The 21,373-nt window shown below is 41.2% G+C and overlaps 1 protein-coding gene across 1 annotated transcript in view; it reads left to right on the top strand.

The window, feature by feature from the left end:
* The window catches only part of LOC139469631 (neuronal acetylcholine receptor subunit alpha-2-like), a 49,380-nt gene that overhangs the window by 20,445 nt on the left and 7,562 nt on the right, over positions 1-21,373 (top strand). Inside the window, exons 2-5 of the mRNA XM_071251857.1 lie at positions 1,958-2,163; positions 3,781-3,890; positions 7,492-7,946; positions 15,272-15,358. Coding sequence (XP_071107958.1) covers positions 1,958-2,163; positions 3,781-3,890; positions 7,492-7,946; positions 15,272-15,358 — 858 coding nt within the window. The remainder of the gene's footprint in view (positions 1-1,957; positions 2,164-3,780; positions 3,891-7,491; positions 7,947-15,271; positions 15,359-21,373) is intronic.

The following is a 21,373-nucleotide window of genomic DNA, read 5'->3' as shown; positions in this document are numbered from 1 at the left end:
AAACCACAGCTTATATCGACTTTCTACTTGTCCGTTCCTGCAATTAATTACTCTACATTGGACCATGGAAATATTACACTGGACTTCGTAGGTTTGTATTTTTGATATAATGGTGGTTGTGGAGAGAGAGATGGACACAGAGCTGCTACAATGGCATGTTATGATTAATGTGGGGGTACTTGTACGCCATGGCTCCTAGTCATTACCCTTCTTGCGCCTCTGTTTGCGAACCCGTCACTCATGCGTGTTTCTTTTGCAAGTCGATGAAAGCAATTATTCAAGTTATGTACCATTTCTCCAAGTGCTCTTAAAGACGGTTTACGTTTTACAATCCCCTGACAGTTGATTCAGCACAGTTTATTCTCAGACACCCCAGCCCATTCTGAACGCCGTATTAATCCGTAAGTGCTATAGGCCACATCTTACCACATGAAAGACGGGGATTATATCTAAATTCATTACTAAGAAATACATTTCACTATGGTTCCATCGGAAAAAAACTATATTTCTTGATTGAAGTGTCAATGTACAGTGTAGCTTGGTATATGGATCAATTTCAATGTAAAATATAGTTCGTCAATGCAAATGCCTGGCTAATGCTCATCTTGTCACGTGAAAACGATTTGAGATACCATGCAAATAGTCACATGAAACAGATTTGAGATACCATGCAAATAGTCACGTGAAAAAGATGGCGATACTATGCAAATAGTCACATGAAACAGATTTGAGATACCATGCAAATAGTCACGTGAAACAGATTTGAGATACAATGCAAAAATGATGAAAAGATGAAAAAAACTTGAATACTGTGTGAAAAGTGTTGTGAAATTATTCTAGAAACACACACAAAGTAGAAAAACTGAGAAGGAATCTAGAAACACACTTAGAATGGAAATCTGAACAGAAGTCTAGAAACACGCATAGAGTGGAAGCCTAGACACTACGTAAGATATATACACGTCTGTGATGTAAACCATGAAATGTATTCAAACTACATACACTGTGCGAAAAACTTGGCAATATTCTAAGCAGTGCCGTGATGGTTTTTCGAACAGACTGTGCTCTGGAACTTAATTAATCTCGCGGCATTAGTAAGATGGTGGTAGTGGCGTGTGACTACATCCTCGGCGGCGACTGCTGCAACGACCGCCGGCTATTGACATGGAGGGTGAACATCGATGCCGGGAATCCGTCAGGCCCTTATTGTCGCTTCCCATGGCAATTTCAGTAATGAAGTATGTCGCACAATGCGAGTACCCTGTACGAGGGTATCATAAAGGCACTGAGTCGGATCAGGGACATTCTTGATATTGCCAGATTGATATTGTCAACCACACATGTCTCCCTAGTGCCCCAATAGCCACCACAACTGAGGACTGACAGTTCGGAATGTTACATATCACCACTGTGCTGCTGCCAACCTTTACTCTATCTGAGAGTCCACGTAGAAGACTCAACAAAAGATCAACGTCAATTTGTTAGGCGTTTAATACGTATGATAATCTGAGAGCAGCTTAGTTAATGTATATAGCTCTTATAACCAACCTTGTCAGGTCCGTATCGGCATCATGGCTATGTTTGGTTCTTTGTTATGACCACACAATGTCATTTAGAAAGTGTTCAAATGTAACAAATGTTATATTTGGAAAACACTTTCTTAGTAAAGTATAGATTCTAGTATTTTTTGTGGGTTGAGTCCCATCCGGGATGCGAACCTAAACTGCCAGAGTAAGGCATCTGATCACCAGCACACAAAGTCAGCGATTTAACCCACTCAGTCACCTTTGTTTCGTTGTTGTTTAAAGCCTCACTCAGCAATATTCCAGCTCTATGGCGATTGTCTGCTAATAATCGAGTCTGCACCAAACATGTGTCAAACAGATTGTATGTCATCTGTATGTCAGACAGATTGTATGTCATCTTTTGCAAATTAAATATCTTATTATTATTGCAGAAGAGTTGCCTCCCCTGGTAACGGAGTCCACGGAGAAGCTTCTGATCCGGGACCTGCTGACGCGGTATGAGGACTTCGGCAAGCAAGGTCGCCCTGTGTACAACTACCACGACACCCTCAGGGTGAACTTCAGCCTCTCTCTCATACAGATTCTAGACGTCGACGAGAAGAACCAGGTTCTCAAGCTGAACATATGGTACCATTATGTAAGTCCTCTTTGACTGAGTGGACAGTCAGGACGACCATAGTAAATCATGCTTGTTCCCCCATCCCAACACATACGCTTACTTAACAGAATGCTTTCTACACGTGTCTCTAATATATTGCATAACAAACAAACGTGTTCATCATATATTCCTTCACGACACTCGTGTTCAATGTTTATTATGTTTCCTGATTTAAACTATAAAAACGATATCGCTTATCCAAGAACAACAACATATCTGACACACATGCCGAAGTGCTTAATGTTGTTTACGAGAGACAATGGAGGATTTGACATAAGGATCGTCACCAGGTCACCATGTATACATTCTGAAGATGTACGCTGCATGTGTGTCCAGGATTCACAAATCTTTCATTTATTCGACGTCATGGTACTGATGACACATGTCCGTCTAATAGTCATTTGGGAGTATCCTCTCCCACTCGGACCATTCCTCTCACTAGCGTGTGTCGGGGACATAGATGGCTTCTGAAGATGCCCTATACGGCTACGCGGGGAAAAGGTAGGGGCTCATAGGTGCCCGTAGTAAGATTGCAACTGATACAAGTACACAGTGGCCATGCGGCTAAGGATGGTCGTGAATTGTCATCATGGAAGACAAACTGTCGACCAGCGTTGCATGCAGAGGAAAGCAGATGCGTCTGTGTGATGTCACTGACGTACTGTCTCGTGACTCCTCCAGACGTTTTGTAATGACGTTTTGTAAGTCCTGGTACCCCACCCCATATCATCACTAAACCACCATCGTATCTGTCAAGCTACCTGCGGTTGCGTTCTCCTAAAACACGGCCACCCGTATAAAGGAACTTGGGGATGCATATGGAATCATCTGAGAACATAACATGTAATCTTCTATTTCCCTAGTCCCTCCGTTGTCAGCAATGAGGCAGTCTGTCCAATGTGGCATTTCCCGTGGTCTTCAAGCAGATTAGCTGAGTGAAGTCAAATGTGATCTGTCTGGCAGTAGGTGGTTGGCGTTTTTTTTGACTGTTTGTGTTCGATTTCGTACAGACTGGGCTGTGCGGAGGGGATCCCGTGCAGCCTGTACATGATTGACTGTTTCCCTGCACGTGTGGACATGATTGACTGTTTCCCTAAACACGTGTACATGATTATGTGTTTCTCTACACACATGTACATGACTGGCTGTTTCCCTGTACATGCGTACATGATTGACTGTTTCCCCGCGCACGTGGACATGGTTGACTGTTTCCTTACACCCGTGAACATGATTGACTGTTCCCCTACACACGTGGACATGATTGATTATTCCCCTACACACGTGTACATGATTTACTGTGTCCCTTCATCCATGAACATGATTGACTGTTTCCCTACACACGTCTACATGATTGACTATTTTCCCCTTCACACGTGTAAATGATTGACTGTTTCCCTGCACGCGTGTACACAGTTGAACGTTTCCATACACATATTTACACTATCGTTTAATCAACTTCATATATGTACACAAATGTTTTAATCTATTTGACTGTGTACATGCGTGGTTAATGTACACCATTGTGCACATGAATGTGATATGTTGCTGCTGTCAACAATAGGTCGCTACATTGCCGTGTGTTGTCCTGTGTTGCAGATCTGGACGGACCTGCTGTTGACATGGGACCCAACCCGGCACGACAACATCACAAGTGTCAGGGTGCCATCAGACAAAATATGGCTTCCAGATATTTACTTGTACAATTTGTAAGTACCCCGTTCATCATAAAACCTGGTTTAAGGTAAATAAAAGCAAATAAACTCTTTCCATAATCATAAGAAATATCTGCTTTAAGCTAAGTACATTTTCGATTCCGACTATATTATGCCACTGGGTGTTCCTGAAGAGCATTGCCTGCCCACCAGTGTAAATTACACATAACTAAATATACCATCGCATGGCGTTCTTGTGCAAACAATGAAGCAAACTGAATGTAGTTAAGTTCTGATACGTGGGCGTATTCGTTTAGGACACAGCCGACTGTAGTTACGTATGGGGCTTTATGTTTAATAGTCGACTTGATAAAGATTACTCTCTTCTTGTACAAAGCGTATTGTCAGTGTCAGAAAAGTGATACATTTTTTACTGCGTCGTGGTTGGCTCTGCGCCACCTGCGTGTGGTGTTCCGTAAATCGTTCCATAATGAATAGTTTGAAAGTGATCAACTGGTAAAAAACTGCACTAAAGATGTCATCGTTCAATGGATAACAAATATTTTTTTTGTCAATACGTTAATGGTTCCTGATCTTTTTCAAAGAGTTGGAACGCCAGAACGATGTGGGACATGGATTGTCTCTTGTGGCTGAGATATTCTGAATAACACGTGAAAGAACATGTCCTATATTTATGTTAAATGGTGACGTCAGCTGAAGCTTGCTGATCAGGTGTTGTTGTTGCTGATGCTGCTGTAGCCAGAGGCGTCGTGTCATTTGATGCCTGGGACGCCCCAGAGCGTGATCACAGTAACTCTTTCATTAAGTAAGCCATTTAACCGAATCTGATGTCCCGAGTTATAACATCAATATTACAGCACATTTCGAAAATGGAAATTGTCAATGATTATTTTGTTTCGTCATACCTTAACCCACTTTTATATTTTTTAACTTTTTACAATGGCCGTCTTTGGGTAAAAACGTCATGCTTCAAAGATTAGCAAATGAATCACACATGCATCCGTTCCTCCAAGATGACAGGGATGCTGTGGTGTGTGATGCAGAGAGTAAATCATAGTTGACATTTCCGTTTTGCTTGCTAAACACTGAATCAAGATAACACATAAAAAGTCGCTGTTTTTAAGTTTGTGTTTTGTCAAGGCATACCATGCTAATCCGTTTGGCAGTTAATTACGAAAATACATGATTGATGTTGGTAGCTTTTATAACTGTGTGACTCATACCTATTCGTACCATGTGTGACTAGTACTTGTGAAACCACGTAAACACACACCGTGTTATGTTCAAAGTGTACCATGATTTATTGTAATAATTTTACATAATGTTTAATGCTATTCTAGTCGGTTAAAGTTTGAATTAACTTGTATTTTGACTGTTAAAGTGTCTATGCTTGTCGTAAGAGGCAACTAACGGGATCGGATGGTCAGGCTCGGTGACTTGGATGATACATGTCATCGTATCCCAATTGCGTAGATCGATACTCAAGATATCAAACACCGGTTTGTTTGGTAAATGCTCCATCATTTGCAGACTGCTGTTATATAGTGGGAATATTGCTGAGTGCAGCGTTAAACAAACAAACAAACAAACAAACGAACAAACAAACAATCACAGTGGCGTACACAACAAGGGAAATCGAACTGCAAGGTATTTTACATTTCATCCACTGTGGCAATGTGAAGCTTCGATTAGAATTATTTAAAATCTTATTTTGCATCGGATAGTATCGGATTCCTATTGTATCACGTGATACACATCTTTCTCATCTCTTTGCTGCAAGTCGTGCAATTTGTTCAAAGCTAGTTTCCCATAGTATGCTTTAAAATGATATGTGAACTCATTCAGAACATTCTTTTCCATGCATTTACTTTTGTTATCACACTTATACACATGCCATGTAGCTATATGTCAGTGACCCGTGAAGACCCGGGGTAGAATAGATATTCACCAACCCATGTTTGTCGTAAAAGGCGACTATGCTTGTCGTAAGAAGCGACTGACAGGATGGTTTTTTTTATTAAATTTTTATTCAGTCATTACACATGATACATTAGCACTCGGAAAGCAATACAGCTTTATGAATATCGGTCTTTCTCAAAAGGATATGGTACAGGAGGCCTAAAGCATAATCCACATCATGGTACAGAAGAAGACATAATCCACATCATGGAACAGATATGTATACAATTAAGAAGATGCGGTATTTATGGTACATCAAATTATGTTGCAAACATCAAGTGAATAAGTTATTTTGCAGTTTGAGGAAACAAAGCCCATTTTCTATTAAAAGCAGAGAAGTCGTTTTTTCTACGTGCAACTGTGCGACTGACAGGTTTGGGTGGTCAGGCTCGCTGACTTGGTTGATGCATGTCATCGTTTGCCAACTGTGTGGATCGATGCTCATGATGTCAATCACTGGATTGTCTGGTCCAGACTCGATTATTTACAGTCCGCAGTCATATAACTGGAATATTGCCGATTGCGGCATTAAACAACAACAAAACCAAACAAAACATGTCAATGCAGAGGCTTGCAGATGTCAAGGGTGTGTAGATGACAGCATACAAATGCACGGGTATTCAGATATATAATTATACAGATATACAGATGACTCAATGTCCGTGTTCGAGATTACGGGTATATCGTGGAATACAGATGGCTGCGACGCCTTGATATTGATTCCAAAATATTTATGCTATCCATTTTAGATTCCACTCAAGCCTGAAATCCTCCTTACCAAACTCTAATGTTTATTAAAATGTGTTGATGTTTGCTTAATGTTTCTTAGATAGCTGCAGTCCAAAATGCATCTGTGATAAAGAGCATTGATGGCGGTGTTTAAACCATTTGTCAAATAAAGAAATTCTTGATAGTTTTCCTAACTTTGATGCTAGAAGATTCATCAACATATATCTCCACCGATCGCTTACTCAGCACCCTTGAAGGTGATACAGTGTGTAGCGTCATGCCACGGTTAGTTAACCCTATTTCAGGGTTTGATTTGGGCAGCGTGTGACTCTGAAAGGGGGTAACGAGAGGGTAACGAGGAGAGCCTCTTAAGAACGACCAATATATTTCCATTTGGGTTTAGATGCGTTAAGATAATAAGGTAATTGCGATAGTGATGGCACAATCTTTTAACCAATCAGAACAGCCAGAGACAACTTGATGGTGAGATATATGTCGCCTTGTAGAAGAAATAGGATTGGATGTTCTACAGTGAATAATGCGCTTATAATCACGGCGCTAGAAAGGAATTATCTACTTCATCACCCCATGGTACATTTATTTAACCTCTGTGTGTCAGATTCGTTATAAAACCAACACATCATTGGGATACGTGGCATTATCACGGGTACTACGAGTATATTCGGTTGTCTGATTCAACCTTATCCCGAGGTTGACTTGTTAAACAGCAGAGTTGGTAGATGCACTTGTGTTTTTGACAGCATAGGCTTAGAATGACTGATTCTTTAAACATTGTAATTGGTGGATTGGCTGTTAATTGAAACAGCATATTTGGTAACTTGAGTGGTAGTTTAAACAAAACTGTCAGTGGGCTGCATGATAGTGAACGTTGACTGTACAGAATATTGAATGCATGTATTGACATTGGATTCATGATTTGTTTCAGCGCCGACGATCGCCTTCGAGAACAACGAGAAGCTCTGGTGGTTGTCCAACACACTGGAGAACTTCTATGGATGCCACAAGCTATCCTCAACAGTTCCTGTTCTTTTGATACTCTGTTATTCCCCTTTGACTCACAAAAGTGTTCTCTGAAGTTCGGTTCGTGGACCTATCACGGTGAGAAGGTGGATCTGGACTTCGTCGCAGGTCAGAGCGCGATGGACGTCAGTGACTTTATGCCGAGTAACGAGTGGGACCTAATTGGCAACTATGGCGAGAGGAACGTCAAGTTCTACACCTGCTGTACGGAGCCGTACCCAGACCTCTTGTTTACGCTTAGAATACGCCGGAGAGTTGCGTTTTACACATTTATCCTCATCCTGCCATGTGCCCTGCTGTCCCTCCTGACTCTCGTCATCTTCTGGGTGCCGCCTGAATCGCCGGCCAAGCTACAGCTGGGTAGGTCATCTTGTACGTAGTGCTCAGCTGGGTAGGTCATCTTGTACGTAGTGCTCAGCTGGATCGTTCATCTTGTACGTAGTGCTCAGCTGGGTAGGTTATATTGTACGTAGTGCTCAGCTGGGTAGATCATCTTGTACGTAGTGCTCAGCTGGGTAGGCCATCTTGTACGTAGTGCTCAGCTGGGTAGATCATCTTGTACGTAGTGCTCAGCTGGATCGTTCATCTTGTACGTAGTGCTCAGCTGGATCGTTCATCTTGTACGTAGTGCTCAGCTGGGTAGGTTATAGTGTACGTAGTGCTCAGCTGGGTAGATCATCTTGTACGTAGTGCTCAGCTGGATCGTTCATTTTGTACGTAGTGCTCAGCTGGATCGTTCATCTTGTACGTAGTGCTCAGCTGGGTAGGTTATATTGTACGTAGTGCTCAGCTGGGTAGATCATCTTGTACGTAGTGCTCAGCTGGGTAGGTCATCTTGTACGTAGTGCTCAGCTGAGTAGATCATCTTGTACGTAGTGCTCAGCTGGATCGTTCATCTTGTACGTAGTGCTCAGCTGGATCGTTCATCTTGTACGTAGTGCTCAGCTGGGTAGGTTATATTGTACGTTGTGCTCAGCTGGGTAGGTCATCTTGTACGTACTGCTCAGCTTGGTACATAGACTTTACTGTCAACGTAGTGTTCGACTGTAATCCATGATCACATTGATAATGGAGTGTCCTGCTTGACATATGCCTTTGTAAAGCAAGCGTTCATCTGGATATGTAACTTCATACATGGTTTTATGCTCTCACACAGCAGAACTTCTGCAAAGTATGAGATACCTTATCTTGCGCAATAATGCATACATTCCCAACAGTCATCATGAATATAGCAAAACTCATGACAAACACGGGACTATATGTGACAAGGCAAAACACAGAATTGCATCGTACATCATTAATATCACTGATGAGTCACTTTTGCAAATGCATTCCACCCCTATTTGTTTTAAAAACTGTACTGACACCTTGAATGTTGTAACCTTAATCAAGCCTTGATCAAACAAGACGCTCATTGAAATTTTGGTTGGTAGAGCATGCATGATTGCACCTCTGCCATAGGAGTGGCTATCATCCCTACCACTCAACATCAATTACAGGAATCACCCTAGTTCCTCACACCTAACGTTAACTATAAGCAAAGTCACAGTTCCCTTTACTTGAAGTGGTCTAGAATCCATATTATGAAGTCTCAGCACGTTTGAGTAAAGTCATTCATAGTTCATTTCACTGAACTTTAACTATAGAAATAGCGATAGTTTCTTACACTTAACTTAAATTGTTGGAATAACCATATACTTCCTAACGCTTAACTTCAACTAAAGGGATAGCTTTATTCTTATTACATTGAACTTAAACTGTTGGAATGGCCACGGTTTCTTGCGTTTATCTTTAACTATAGGAATAGTTATAGTTCCCTACACTTAAAGGGGCCTAGACCATTGGCAACTCGAAGTCGCAGCACGTTTGATTTAAGTCATTCAACACTCACTTTGTCTGTCTGCTTAATCTTATGCTGCAGATCAATCTGGCAGTTTGTGATAGCCCTCACTGCACATGGGCAATGTCTCAATTTCACACATGGTCTGGTTTACAACTTATTGACCAAGATCAGCAGAGGCCTTTGATTAGTAATTCATCATACATTCTGTGATATGTGAATGTCTCAACCCCCTCATACTCTGCCATGAGATCTGTGAATGTCTGTACCCCCTTATACCCTGCCATGAGATATGTGAATGTTTGAACCCCCTTATACTCTGCCATGAGATCTGTGAATGTCTGTACCTCCTTATACCCTGCCATGAGATCTGTGAATGTCTGTACCTCCTTATACCCTGCCATGAGATCTGTGAATGTCTGTACCTCCTTATACCCTGCCATGAGATCTGTGAATGTCTGTACCTCCTTATACCCTGCCATGAGATCTGTGAATGTCTGTACCTCCTTATACCCTGCCATGAACTATAGAGTGGCTACATACCGCAGACTTTTAGTTAACCCCGGGCTATGTGATAGGATATCGATCATTTGGCATCATACGATGCTATTTGTTTGGCTTGTCCTTATAATACTAAACAGTGTTTGCAATTGGTTGTACGTGATTGTACTTCATCTCGAGTTCAGTGAATGGCCATTTCTTGTTATACTTAATCCTGGAGTATGTGAATTGGTTTACATCATTACTCATAAAGAAACACGAATCTCAAGAGTCTGAGGCCCATTTCCAGTCTGTAATTAAATTAATCCGAAAGCCTCTGTATAATTAGTGTGTTTTTAAAATTCTAGATTTTCATCATCATTAAAGGTCTGCGAACAGGAGAAAAGGGTTGTTTTAAAAGAAGCTAACCCAACATTCCAAAGCTGTCATTTTGCCAGGGCCTTGTCCCGCTCATCGGGATCTATGTGAATGTTTATCATTCTGTATACGGAATCCTGAGTAACCTGACCTTTCCCTATCCCACTTGGAAATGTTTTGCTGATGTTTAATGTATGGCGTTGATAAAGAACTATCCACGAAATAGCAAAACACCAGTGAAGGATATCAAATACGTAGCTATCAAATTTAAGTACCAAGTTGTAAACTTATTCGGTTGATGTCCCCGTGTATAGATAGCAATCGATGGCTGAATAATAACCGGCCTGGCGGTAGAATACAGGCAAAATGAAAGATATTAGTTCCGTACAACAGGCCATGGAGATGACACTGTAGCATCCCAATACGCAATATGCTACAGAGAGACTTTGCTCATTTATTGGTGTTGCCCGTGGATGCGCACTTCCGATAACTTTAATAACGTCGACATCTACAATCAATCAATTATCCTGTATCGTGCATACTGGTTTATTTGTCCAAATTTGGGTTATATTATTTTTATCACGGCTCGGATAATATATCATTCTATTCCTGTCGTGCAGAAGGGAAAACGATTGCTACCGACTAGTGTTCTACCGTCAGTTGATCTATATTCAGTCATTATGAACATCGAGTAAGCTTTGTCACCGGCGTGCAATGTGGAATGGTATAGAAGTATTGTTGTGTTAATGTGAAGACTACTTCGGTACCTGGACAAACGCATTACAAAAAAACAATAATTCATAATTTCGTCAGTTCATAGAAATAGATGTTAACGAATTGCTTTATGTGCTGTTTTTGTGAAGCAGTCATACGGATTCAGAAGGTGCTGGCTTATGGAATCCTGCCCCAAGTGACTCCTCTGTGATGCAACTGAATTCCTTTCTCGATAACATTAATACAACCGACTGGTTCAGTCCAGACCGCATGGTGATGACGTGTGTTTGCATGTATGAATGTAGAGGGCCACGATGATACAAATTGGTGATAGCCGGCCCATCGTGAATCGTACTATTATGAGGGACATTAAATATATAGGTGTATTTTATCTATGTACAAATGGTGGAGCGTAGCCAAACCGTTATCCCCATTCCAGAAAGAACACATTTTCGTTAGATCAAAGAGTGTTTTCTTTTTCTGGCATCATTTGACACCCAACACGTATTAGGTGTAGTACAGACGTTCGTTGTACAAACAGTTGTACAGATAGACGTTGTACAGACAGCCGTTGTACTGACAGGCGTTGTGCAGACAGCCGTTGTACTGACAGGCGTTGTACAGACAGCTGTTGTACTGACAGGCGTTGTACAGACAGCCGTTGTACTGACAGGCGTTGTACTGACAGGCGTTGTACAGACAGCCGTTGTACTGACAGGCGTTATACAGACAGCCGTTGTACTGACAGCCGTTGTACTGACAGGCATTGTACAGACAGCCGTTGTACTGACAGGCGTTGTACAGACAGCCGTTGTACTGACAGGCGTTGTACAGACAACCGTTGTACAGACAGCCGTTGTACTGACAGCCGTTGTACTGACAGCCGTTGTACTCACAACCGTTGTACTGACAGGCGTTGTACAGACAGCCGTTGTACTGACAGGCGTTATACAGACAGCCGTTGTACTGACAGGCGTTGTACAGACAGCCGTTGTACTGACAGCCGTTGTACTCACAACCGTTGTACTGACAGGCGTTGTACAGACAGCCGTTGTACTGACAGCCGTTGTACTGACAGGCATTGTACAGACAGCCGTTGTACTGACAGGCGTTGTACAGACAGCCGTTGTGCTGACAGGCGTTGTACAGACAGCCGTTGTACTGACAGGCGTTGTACAGACAGCCGTTGTACTGACAGGCGTTGTACTGACAGGCGTTGTACAGGCTGGCGTTGTACAGACAGCCGTTGTACTGACATGCGTTGTACAGACAGCCGTTGTACTGACAGGCGTTGTACAGACAGCCGTTATACTGACAGGCGTTGTACAGGCAGGCGTTGTTCTGACAGGCGTTGTACAGACAGCCGTTGTACTGACAGCCGTTGTACTGACAGGCGTTGTACTGACAGGCCTTGTACAATCGTATCAAGTATCAAATCTACGAGGGCGAAATCTTCCAAATTCCGCCATCATGTTCACCACTTTCACAACTGCAACATAGAGAACATATCCCCTTGGGAAATCCGCGTTAGAATTGACCCCAGAAAGAGGCCACCAAATGGATCGGATGGTCAGACTAGATGACTTGGCTTTTGGCATTTCATCGTACCCCGATGGCGTGGATCTTTGCTCGCAATATCAATCACTGGATTGTCTGGGCGAGCCTAGATTATTTACAGTCCTTCCTTTGTCTAACAGTTGAGTTATTGCTGCGTGTGGCGTTAAACAACAAACAAACACAGAGTATGTAAGGTCGTGTTCTAAGTGAAATGTTGAGATGTTTTAATATATCTGCCTCCGACTTGGAAAGCAGCCTACGTTGAAAAATGAAACCAAGGAAGGCTTTCATCAAACAATTTCGGCCTCATGTGATGCAAACAATATACTCGTATATTTCCTACAGCGGTGTATACAAGTATGTTAGACGCAAAATGATATTTAGTAAATATTGATTGCTGATCGATGAGGTAGTCTTCACAACCCTCGAGCGCAGCACGGAAGCCATACCGCTGCCACAGAGCTATAAGTCATTAATTTCTATGCATCATAACACCACTCGATCTGTGCATTTGTATAATATAGCGATTGATGTGTAATCTATAAGTATTGACATTGCGAAAACATGCACAATGCGATGTTTTTGAATACAAACAAAGGGAATTATGTCTCTGAAGTATGGTACAAGGAAATATGCGAGGCGCTGTCTTGCTGCTTTCCTTGTGTCGTATCAATAAGTCAAGGCTTATATTCCTGTTTAGTTATAAAAATTCACCTTGACATTTAGTGAATATCTCCGATGACATGGATCAACATTCATCAGTTGCATCAATACACAAGCGGAGGTCAAATTGCCCACTTCGTATTCTATAACACGTGCACGAGCTACCTTGTCCATGGCAGAGCCAGAAGACGGCTGCGTTTGCGCGATATAGTGATAGATGTAAATGGAAACATAAGTTAGGGGAATGGAAAACTGTATTGACTTTTGAATTAAACTGTGTACAAGGAGTACAACCTCCAAAAAGACGCATTATTTATTCATTCAATACATGTTTAACGGTGGTGAGGTGAAGTGGAGTTTAAAGATGCGTACAAGATTGTTGCACTATTGCACTTATTGTTTGTGCTATTCTGGACTGATGCCGATTTTATAGTGCTAGCCCACTGAGATACCATACGGCAGTTTAACATGAAAACCATTCAGACACAGTATACTGACTCTGAGTCAACGAGACCTTGTTTTAACCCCTTAATGCCGAGCACCAGGCAGGGTTACAACAAGTACCATCTATCAACGTCTTTTGGTATGATCGAACCCCGGACCTTCCACTCTCCGAGCGGAGCATGTTTTGTTGCCAAGAGTGTATAAAACGAAAGTTCTAAGCATATATATACATATCCCGTGTGGAATTTGTGTTCAAAATCTTCAAACATGTACAATTGAACAAGGGCCTGGAATGAAATAGGTTGTTGTTGCAAAAGTTGGTTGGTTGGTTTGTTGTTTAACGTCGCACTCAGCAATATTCCAACTATATGACGGCGGTCTATAAACAGTCGAGTCTGGACCAGACAATCCAATGATTAATATCATGAGCATCAACCCACGCAATTGGGATCGATGAAATGCATCAACCAAGTCAGCGAGCCTGACCACCCAATCCCGTTAGTCGCCTCTTACGACAAGCATATTCGCCTTTTACAGCAAGCATAGGCTGCTGAAGACCTATTCTACCCCGGATCTTCACGGGTCTGTTGTTGCAATAGGAATATGTTATATTATTTAACATGTACAAGGTATCACTTAAACTGTACATTATAGGATACTTCAACAACATTGCTGGAGTTCAGTCGGTAGAGACGCCGAGAATGATTTTGAAAGATTCAATTTCGATTTCCGCTATGCACTAACATTTACATTTTCTCATTATGTTTCTCGTCATATAACCACCCCATGGTGCTATGTTAATCGACCACGCATGAGGTGGTCATATGAATCAACCAGCCTTCATGATCAACAGAGATGACTACCCATGCGGTGTATACACAATATATATTGCCAATAATACTGGATACCAGTCTGTTTGGACGCGTAATTATATGTAAAGTACATATACTCAACGACAAAAGAAACGCGAATACCACACATGTTGGTTATATTGTGTAGAATTACTCATATTCAAAAAAATATTGGTTTGATATACAAATGAACATACTGTTATGCTAACCAACGCTCATGAACGCATCACATGTGACGTCATAGGTCCATGACACGAGATTCACCATTTGTCTCGTGCAGGATTAGCGTGTAAAGTTTGGCAATCATGTGCAGCATATCGTGATAAGAATAAAGACACTCTGTGGTAACACTTGACTGATTGCTAGTTTTGACGTTAATCGGTACACATTTGAAACATCTCTTCTAAACATACTTCTCTACATGTTTCTATGGTTCGCGTTATTATGTACCCGTTCGTAAGACTTACGAGTGACAGTATTCATGACTTTAGCTGAGTAATACAATAAGATAGCCCCTATTTAGGTAAAACACAGTATATGTGGGCACGGGTGACCATGTGTCCTTGGCTCTGTTCTGAGTTCGAATCTCAAATTCACACCGATTATGATCCTTGATGAGATAACTTATGCAGTATATTCACAATGAACTGTATGTATGATGAATTGTATGTGTGATGTATTGTATATGTGATGTATTGTATATGGGATGTATTGTAAATGTGATGTATTGTATGATTCAGCTTGTGTTCCTGTTTCAGGAATGAACATCTTCTTGGCGTTCTTCGTACTGCTGCTTCTGCTAGCTGACTACACCCCCCGAGCCGCAGCATCCATACCGCTTATAGGTGAGTCTGTCCACACTGAATCTACCTGGACCACCCATACGTATCTCAGATACAGCGTCCGAGCAAGTCCTTTGTCCGCAGCCTGACCAGAAAGCACTATTTGCTGATCTCAAAATAGATACGAGAAAGGTTTTTACTTTAGGTGCCAATGGACAGTTTCCCTTGCGCCAGGCCAAGGAGACATGTCTTATTATTTATGCCTTGCGGTGAGTTGTTTATTCCAAATCCATCTACAGTGATACCCTGTATCATAGGTACATGAGAGAATATGTACATTAAATATCGAAATGTAGGTGCGTATGTCAATTAAATCTTCGAACTGGAAAGAAGCTCGTCATTGACGTCTGGTTTTCGTGATTCGCCCACCTTGTGAAGATTCCCGAAGCAACATGGTAAATTAATAGGCCCTTCCTCTGACAGCAAGCAGAGTGCGGTTTAACTCAATGCATTGTTAATGGGCGTGCTTTGTGTAGTTGCTTGGACACGTTTATATTCATTAAGTACTGTGGTCACGAGAGACGAACACCTAAAACTACTCCTTTTATCCTGAGCTGCGTGTTTCCCCAGGGGTGGGGACCTCATTGTAGACATGGGCGGATGACTGTGACTGAAGCTAGCGTTATACAGTGTTTGTTTAGTCTTGCACATCCTCACTGTTTAATTAGTCATAATTCATATCTAAATATGAAATGAATAATTATTCTTCGTTAATTCAGCACATTATAAGGAAGAAAGCGTGTGGAAACTCCATGGTGATCGATGAACGAGAGAGTGTGGGTGGCGACGGGCTAGGTATTGATGTGTATAGACAAAGACTCTAGACTCTTGTGCGAAGATAAGCGAGTGCTGTGTCCGTATGTACATGAGGGTGACGAAGGTTAATGCGTAGTGTCTGTAGAGTGTGATGTGAATATAGACAGTGCGAGTTCGATTGTGTATGTAGTTCCCATGTGTTCGTGCGTGCGTGCGTGCATGCGTTCGTGCGTATTGTTGTATGTGTATTTGCTGCTTGTGTTGTAATCAGGGTCACCTTATTCAGGATCTAATAATTTAAAAAACAACAACTTTCCTTACGATTTGTGGTAGGCGTGTGTAAGGACATTTCTAATTTTGACGACCAGTTACTAAATGATTCCCTATTTTGATTTTTACAAAATGTTCCCGTTTTGTTCAGGTGAATACTTGACTTGCCTTTGCATGTGTTTGTGACGGTTGCCACTGGTCTGCTGTTCGCTAACATGGTATCATAACTTTTTGATCGTGTTTCATAAACACATATGGTCGTACAATGTACTCTGCATTATGGAGAGATTTCGTATGAATATGGACAAGGCTTTGTCGCTTTTTATTTTTGTGTGTGGATATGTTTATGTTGTGAGTAATCTTGTGTCTTTTTTGTAAATATTTGTGTAGGCCAACAAGTGTTGGGTGTAGATGAACGATAACTTGCAGGATGAAAGCAGACAACAGAGTTATGAAACACATAATGCCTAGTCCTTACATGCTATATTACAAGGAGTCCTTTTACTCCCTGATATTTGGACCAATCTACCGTGTACTTTCTCTGGAGACTCTCTGCCGGAACAACTCCCTTGGGTTCAGCGTTATATATTATTCATAATCGGAGAACACAACACAATAATTACTTCTATCAATAAGACTTTGCCAGCCTTTCTTTGTCATTAATTGTGAAATACATTCTTAGATAAGTAAAAGTAGATATATTCCGTTGCATCGATACTTGTCTTGAAGTTGGCTGAGGTGAAATTGGGGTTAACGTTTGTGTATGTGTCGTATGTGTGTGTGTGTGTGTGTGTGTGTGTGTGTGTGTGTGTGTGCATGTGTGCGTGCGTGCGTGCGTGTGTGCGTGCGCACGCGTTGCTGATTGTACTAGTCAGGACAAATACCGGTATAAGCGCCAGACAGGATAACAAGTATCTCAGTTTAACGTCATTTAGTATGACGCGGCCAGGGTAGCGAACCCCCGACCTTTCGTTCCCCGGGCAGACGCTCTCCTCACTAGACCACGGAGGCGGTCTTCATGTCTTGAAAAGAGACGAATCTGTTTTCAATCCAGCAGTAGTATATACTGCAAAAATTCTATGAAAACGTGAACTAGCAGCGCATGTAACATAATCCTGCCTCACAATTAATTAAACAAGACTTCATAATGAAGCAAATGTTGACAAATAACTTTACCTTTACGTTACATCGACGTTAATTGGTAGTCATGAAGCCAACCACTGATATACCCGGCCCAGTTTGTTTACAAGCCACTGTATATAGCTGAAATAGAGGGGAATACATTCTCTATCTATTCCGGGTCTGAAGCAATGTGTTCAGTTCTCTGAGCATCATGTCCAAGACGTGAGTACAATATTGATGTCCACACTCGTTAATCTTTCTCGAAAGGAACATAACATTTCTGCTTCGTTACCCTCACTTAAACAAATCAATTCATATCCAATATATTTGGGAAAAGGAGTGTGTCGCATATTGGACGCCCGTGTGGTATATCCATCTAAACGATTACACATCCGATTGTCATGGTTGATCGGACATCATCAAATGTACAACTAAATTTGATATCGGATACATTTTTTTTCTACATGCGTACGTATCTTATGTTATACACAAAGTATGGACAGGAACATTTGCCTTAAACAATGTCATCTGGAGAAGGACTGTCCAAATTAAGAACATTACAAATGTTTTCAGACATTCAATTAATAAAAAATAAACTTGGTACGAAAACCTGAAATTTTATGCAAAACATAAACCGCAGTTTCAGTTAAGTCATTGTTTGATACAAATAATCTTGAAACTAGCTATATTCACTGATGATTTTATTTGACAGTTAAGCCGCCCTCTCATGTTGTATATGCAACAACTACTTCGGTCTTCATTCAGTGTAAAACCTCCTCTCATCATTCTATATTTACATAATGTCCAATTGGTTCTGCATTGTGTTATATCTAATGTAATTAAAACTGCAGCAGACATTAGCAAAAAGTAACATAAATTATTCTAAATGTGTGGATGAATTTTAACTCCAAAACACGTTGAACAGGCAGGACAACAGAACCGGCCTTCGCGAACACCGCGTGTCAAAACTGATTTTCAGTGATCCATTCACATTATTTTCTCCACTATTTTGCCATATATGGCCAGTGAATCTGTCGACTGATTTTGCTCTTGCGTTTACGTTTTATATTTACTGGAACTGGGTCGATGTTTAGGTTGGTGGAATGAAGTTCCCGAGTTCAGAAGAATTTATCAATTATACTTTAACAACTACAAAGGAAACGCATGTCAATCTCAACCTTTGCACGGACGATCACAGCTGTCTAACTCTTGTCGCAGAATACCGATCTGATCTTAGGCAAGGCCGCCAAATGTCATTCTTGCCCACTGTCCATGAAACCCGATGTACCTATTCTTGTTATTCCTCTTATTATTATCTATAAAATGTAACGTAAACAAGCTTCAGAACCTTATGGTGCTATTATTTATATGTACGGCGTGATGATGAACGAGTATGTGTATTCAAGTATACATCACTATCAAATACAGCATTGAAATAATTTTACAAACCACTACAACATTTCCACTGAGAAATCATATTCAGGTTAATAGAACTTAGATGGTTTAAAACCCTCGCATCTAAACTATCTCATCCAGCACTGTAATACTCTTCGTTGTCATTATCTGGTTGGGAATTGTCGTCCACAATAGCCTAGAATCTGCCTGACAGGTTATCAGGGGTCGTGTTATTTGCAAAAGCCATTCGGTCTTTGTGATTTGTGATCTTGCACGAGTTTCAAATTATATTGAATTCCTATGTCTCCTGAACGATTTACAGTTCGGACAGGTTATATGGGGTAGTATCAATTGCAAAAGTCATTCAGTCTTTTATGATTTGTGATCGTGTATGAGTTTAATACTGTATTCAGCGTCTTTGTCTCCAAAATGATTTGGTATTCTCGTTGAAATAAATCCAGTTGACGAATTGTTTGTCAAAGTATTGTATTTCCTGAAGTAGGGTATTGCCTAAAGTATTGTATTCCCTACTGGTCTTTCAACATTGTAAATGTATGCATAGCTTTTCATACACTAGTACTCTGCTTGAATCAACGATTACCCTGACAAAATGTGTATATGATTCATATACACGAAAGCAGGACTATTTCTTTATTATTTCAAATATAAAAAAAACAACTGACAACATGCTATCAGGACAGTGTTTGAATTCGTTGCTTCTTTCTTTCTACATAAATTCAAGGATGTTGATATATTGTATCGTGGCGTGGAACGTGCAGGCCAGTTCAAATATTTATAAGGATACATTTAAGCAAGCACATGAAAATATGAAATAATACCCTATTCTCCTGTCTTGCTGAATAACCGAGAATATTTGCATGATCTGGATAACCTTTGTAGCATATATCTTTCGTCACCTGAAATATATCACATTTACACATTCTTCAAGAGGTGTCGGTGTATTCAGTACGACATAATGATAGTTGACAGTGTGTTTGTGACATGACTTTTCATTTTAATCTTCGAGGTGTTACCAAATATGTATTGTTCCTACATCCCGATATGGGTGTGATGTGTTGAGATCGGCATGTGTGTGTGTGACTCGGCGTGGTTTCACTGTTGTACAGTGTGTGTGTGTGTGTGTGTGTGTGTGTGTGTGTGTGTGTGTGTGTGTGTGTGTGTGTGTGTGTGTGTGTGTGTGTGTGTGTGTGTGTGTGTGTGTGTGTGTGTGTGTGTTGCAGATCAGAGTTGTGTGAACATAAGTGTGTTTTGAATATCCCAGCGTGTCCAGGTCAGGCTGTGTTGTGTCAAGATGAGCGTGTGTTGTGTGAGGATAAGGCTGTGTTTTATCTAGATGAGCGTGTGGTGTGTGATGACATGGTTGTGTTGTGTCTAGATGATCGTGTGTTGTGTGATGACAGGGCTGTCTTGTGTCTAGATGAGCGTGTGTTGTGTGAAGATAAGACTGTGTTGTGTCTAGATAGGCGTGTGTTGTGTGAAGATAAGACTGTGTTGTGTCTAGATAGGCGTGTGTTGTGTGAAGATAAGGCTGTGTTTTATCTAGATGAGCGTGTGGTGTGTGATGACATGGCTGTGTTGTGTCTAGATGAACGTGTGTTGGGTGAAGATAAGTCAGGGTTGTGTCTAGATGAGCGTGTGTTGTGTGAAGATAAAGCTGTGTTGTATCCAGATAGGCGTGTGTTGTGTGAACACACGGCTGTGTTTTGTCAAGATGAGCGCGTGTTGTGTGACGACACGGCTGTGTTGGGTCTATGTGATCGTGTGTTTTGTGAAGACACGGCTATGTTGTGTCCAACTCATCGTGTGTTATGTGTATCGCGGCGTATGTAGGACAAGAATTATGCCTCCTGAGATTGGTGTTAATGATGGACAGCGGATTTGAGAGTATATCTTGTATGTAAATTGGAGGCAGCTCAGGCACGTACTTCGCCCGGGTGAGAAACTAACACAGATAACTAATCTGACCTGACCAGTGAAAGACAAGAAATAAAACGACAGCGCCGATCCAACGGGAGTGGTATGAGGCGCGTGCTGCAGCAGTCCCCCGGGGATCTCCTCACACGCTGTATATTTCCATATTGATCATATAGCATGGCAGAGACGTACAAGGAATTAAGTTAGACAATTGCTGGAATTACATTCGCCACATCCATCTATAAAATAGTCATAACTAATTTCAAATTGAATCTATAATGAAGTCAGTGTTACTTCACTATAAGAACAAACCCCTCATTGGCTATCCGTGAATAAAGTAAATGTACATGGTTATTACAAAGTTATCGAGTTCCAGTTCTTTTGTTGCGTGAATAATGTCTCTTAATTATTGAAAGGAAATCATATTCAAAGCTCTTGATTCAATTCTGACGAATGGATCATAAGCAAATAGCCCCATACCGATGTCTGTAATCAGTTGTCATTATATAACTCAGTAATATCCAACATAATTGTACGATT

Source organism: Haliotis cracherodii, unplaced genomic scaffold (assembly GCF_022045235.1).
Source record: "Haliotis cracherodii isolate W230 unplaced genomic scaffold, xgHalCrac1.p SCAF_2, whole genome shotgun sequence".
In the NCBI taxonomy this organism is placed as follows: domain Eukaryota; kingdom Metazoa; phylum Mollusca; class Gastropoda; order Lepetellida; family Haliotidae; genus Haliotis; species Haliotis cracherodii.
The sequence above is the reverse complement of the archived record's forward strand: the minus strand, read 5'-3'. Positions and strand labels throughout refer to the sequence as shown.